Source organism: Gossypium arboreum, chromosome 8 (genome assembly GCF_025698485.1).
Source record: "Gossypium arboreum isolate Shixiya-1 chromosome 8, ASM2569848v2, whole genome shotgun sequence".
NCBI classification, from domain to species: domain Eukaryota; kingdom Viridiplantae; phylum Streptophyta; class Magnoliopsida; order Malvales; family Malvaceae; genus Gossypium; species Gossypium arboreum.
In genome coordinates, this window is record NC_069077.1 from 132,678,051 (window position 1) to 132,681,840 (window position 3,790).

The following is a 3,790-nucleotide window of genomic DNA, read 5'->3' on the forward strand; positions in this document are numbered from 1 at the left end:
ATCGTCATGGTTGAACTGAACAACAGTTGTAAATATCTTAGTTTATGTGAGTTCGACCCTACTCTCTATATTGATATATATTTATAATTGTTTAAGTGTAATCTTACATTATTTTTGATAGATTCGACACCCATCACTATCACTAAAACTAATTTGACAATAAAATTACTTCAAAATTATGAATAATTTTAGTTGTAATTTGACAATAAATTAAGTCGGGAAAGGTTAACAACTTTTGTATAAATTTATAGATTCAGAATGTATCAAATATAAATTGTTTGTGTAAATTTATACGTGGATAATGTTGTTTATCCTATAAAAATAGTCTTACATCATAAAATGTTGAATTATGAAATATGTCCGTATAAAAATAACTAAGATTTGATTACCTTAACAACACCGTGAACAATGAATCTATCTTTTATTAGAAAATATAAATGCAAAACTAAACCAGTACGTTTAAGTTAATGTTATGGCTTCCATGAATTCCAACATCCACTGTGCGGTGACCAGCCAAAGCTCATAGTTATATTACCAGCAGCATTGGGATACTTGGTCACAGCCGCCTTGAACCTCTTCCAATCGCGGAGGACGGCGGTTAGATCCCTAACCTTTGCATTTATGTGGCGGCAGCAATTCGCATGGACCGTCGTTACGGAGCTGACGTCTCGGCTGTCTTCACAAAAGCCACTGAAATGCCTCGTCTCTAGGAACCTTACTCGGAGATGCAACTGGATGACGATCCCTTGTCGAAGTAGGTCTATCAACACATCTTGCTCTTTTTTCCACGTAGAATTGTTAAGTGAATACCATTTTTCGAACAAAAAGATGGTCCTATTATTTGATCTAATATGGTAGAAGCCTGTGTTGACCAAATTATGCTCGGGTCGTGGATCACCGTAAAATTGATCCACGCTTATTTGAATATCCTCGGTTCCATTTAAGCTTAGCTTCGCAAATGGATTTCGTAGCCACATTACATCTGCGTCCTAATGGAATCAGCAAAATTTATTAACTGAAAGCTATATATATTTGATTAAAATGGTAATTTACCATCATATTATAACATATTAATATTAATATTTTATTAATTTATAACATATTAATAAATTAAGCAGAATTTTAATTTAGTGGAAGAAACCCTCGGCTTTAAAAAAAAAACAGAAAGAAAATTAAGTTTAATCTTTTATAAAATAATCCAATGTGGCTACTTAAGACCAAATATTGTATATATAAGCTTTTGCACGTTAATAATTCGTATTTATATTTATATAACTTATTTAATTTTATTTTTGTGTAATTAAAATATTTAAAAATAAAAAGTAAACCTCGTCGTACAAATGTTAGGCTTATTCTTAAAGGTAAACTTGTGTAGTATGTAGAAGCGGGTCAACCAGTGAAGAGATTTCCGCCTAAACTTTTGTGGCTCTATAAATGTTAAAGAACAGTTACGGACCGTTGAGGAAACCATTTTTTCTTTTCCAGAATTTAATGAAGGAAAGCATATACATACCGTGAAAATGAAACTGTAGCCGCGCCTCAACACATCCAAAAGGAACAGAGTTCTTCTCCACATCATCTTTACAAAATCCCGGGACATGTAAACCTTCTCCTCCCCGAAATCCACACCCTCCGTTACCAACCTGTAACAGTGCAACCGCTTGAACATGCACCGATCGTAAGCCGTCTGATCCACCGTAACCAGAAGCAAGTGCTCCAGCAATGCCCTCGTATCTTCCCCCACCCAAAAGCTCTCCAAGAAAAGGTCCAGCATTGTGGTCTCCGCATTAACGCTTTGCTCAACATAAGCCCTATTGACAACCGCGATTATGACGGTTTTGTTCGGCATCGAAGCTTCCTCCAACGCCAAATCAAGCTCATCTTTCACAAGGAACTCTACGCCAGTCTTCCAAAAAAAAAAAAAAAAAGAACTGATATTATATTCTGCAGGCACTCACATGCATATAAATATACATGAGAAGAAGTTTATATAAAAATATACTTACATAATTTTTGGGTGAACCGTTGGGTTCATGGAAGGGAAGTAAAGGGTTTGAAGGAGACCATACACATAAGAAGAGAAGGCCAGCAAGAAGGAGAAAAACAATGGCAGAAGTTCCTGGAGATATGTCCTTTGGGTGTTCCATTGAATGATGGTCCTGAGAGAGAAAGAGAGAGGGCAGTTATAATGAAATGAAAAGAGGTGAGGTGGGTTAAATTCATAATATTGGTAGCATTGTCACACGAAATAGCTGAGGATGGCAATTTAATTGTGTTAGAATTGAGTGATTCGAATGCTTATTTAAATAAAATACAATAGTAAAATAAAATAAAAGTAAAATTCATATAGAATTATATTCTAGAATAAGGTTTTTAAACCTTATATTAAACTACTAAAATAAGGTTTTTTAAACCTTATTAAATTCCATCTATTTGATATTGATTAGAATAAAGTATTTTAATATTACTACACTCCTATTAGAATATGGTTTTACAAGCCTATAAAAAGACGTAGTCTACCCCTCTTGTAATTATTCGAATTCGACATAGTGAATTTTCTTCTCTTCTGCCCGTGGTTTTTTTCCCAAAAGGGTTTCTACGTAAAAATCTGTGTGTTCTTTATTTTTATTTTTCTTTTCTTTGCGATATATTGTCATTACTGACATTCTATTTTTCATAAATTGGTATCCGAGCCTCCGGGTTGTTCATCTCAATCACGGTAATGGCGTCTTTGAAGTATAAAATTCCACTATTCGATCACAACACTAAATTTGCGCTGTGGCAGATTAAGATGCAAGCAGTTCTTGCACAGATGGATACAGAGGATGCCCTGCTAGGGATAGATAAGATGTATTCGACATTAATGGATGAAGAGAAGAAGCGTAAGGATCAAAAGGTGTTAACACAATTACATCTACATTTGTCTAACGAAATTTTACAGGATGTGATAAAGGAGAAGATCGCCGCTGTATTATGGAAGAGGCTGGAACAAATATGTATCTCGAAAACTCTAACCAGCAAATTGCATATGAAGCCGTGCCTTTATGCTTATCGTTTGGAGGAAGGTGCGTCCGTGTACGAACACTTAACAGTGTTTAAAAAAATTCTCTCAAACATGGAGGCCTTAGAGGTTCAGTATGATAAGAAAGATCTAGGGTTGATTCTACTTTGTTCGTTGCCTCTGTCTTATTCAACCTTTAGAGACACGATTTTATATAGTCGCGAATCTCTCACAATTGATGAGGTTTATGATTCTTTAACCTCGTATGATAAGATGAAGCATTTTGTGGTTAAAACCGAATCTCAGGGAGAAGGCCTCATTGTTCGTGGGAGACAAGATCGGAATGCTGATAATGATCATGGAAGGACACAAGAATGGAATCTTCGTGGTAAATATAAAGGTAGATCGAACTCTTCAAACTGAGATAAAACTTGTAACTTCTGCAAGAAGAAAGGGCACATTAAATCTGAGTGCTATAAGCTAAAGAACAAGATCAAAAGGGAGGCCACGAATCAAAATGGAAAACAATCGCTTCTATCAACAATTCTAAAGTGAGCGAGGAGTGTATCCTTGATTCGGGCTTCACCTTCCACCTGAGTCCCAATCGGGATTGGTTTACAACTTATGAAAAGTTTCTAAAGGTGTTGTTTTTATGGGAAATAATGCTTCGTGTAAAATCACAGGCGTTGGAACAATTAAAGTTAAGATGTTTGATAGAGTTATCAGAACACTTAGTGGTGTATGACATGTTCCAGAATTGAAGAGAAATTTAATTTCGTTGAGTATTCT

The 3,790-nt window shown here is 35.3% G+C and overlaps 1 protein-coding gene across 1 annotated transcript; it reads right to left on the reverse strand.

Annotated features, from left to right (window-relative positions):
- Window positions 1-274: 274 nt before the first annotated feature.
- LOC108468428 (uncharacterized protein At1g28695-like) lies at window positions 275-2,266 on the reverse strand. Its single transcript, XM_017769313.2, has 3 exons — window positions 2,007-2,266; window positions 1,514-1,906; window positions 275-989 (listed from the first exon to the last, which is right to left on the reverse strand). The coding sequence occupies exons 1-3, from the start codon at window positions 2,145-2,147 to the stop codon at window positions 471-473; spliced, it is 1,053 nt and encodes a 350-aa protein (XP_017624802.1). The 5' UTR covers window positions 2,148-2,266; the 3' UTR covers window positions 275-470.
- Window positions 2,267-3,790: the final 1,524 nt, after the last annotated feature.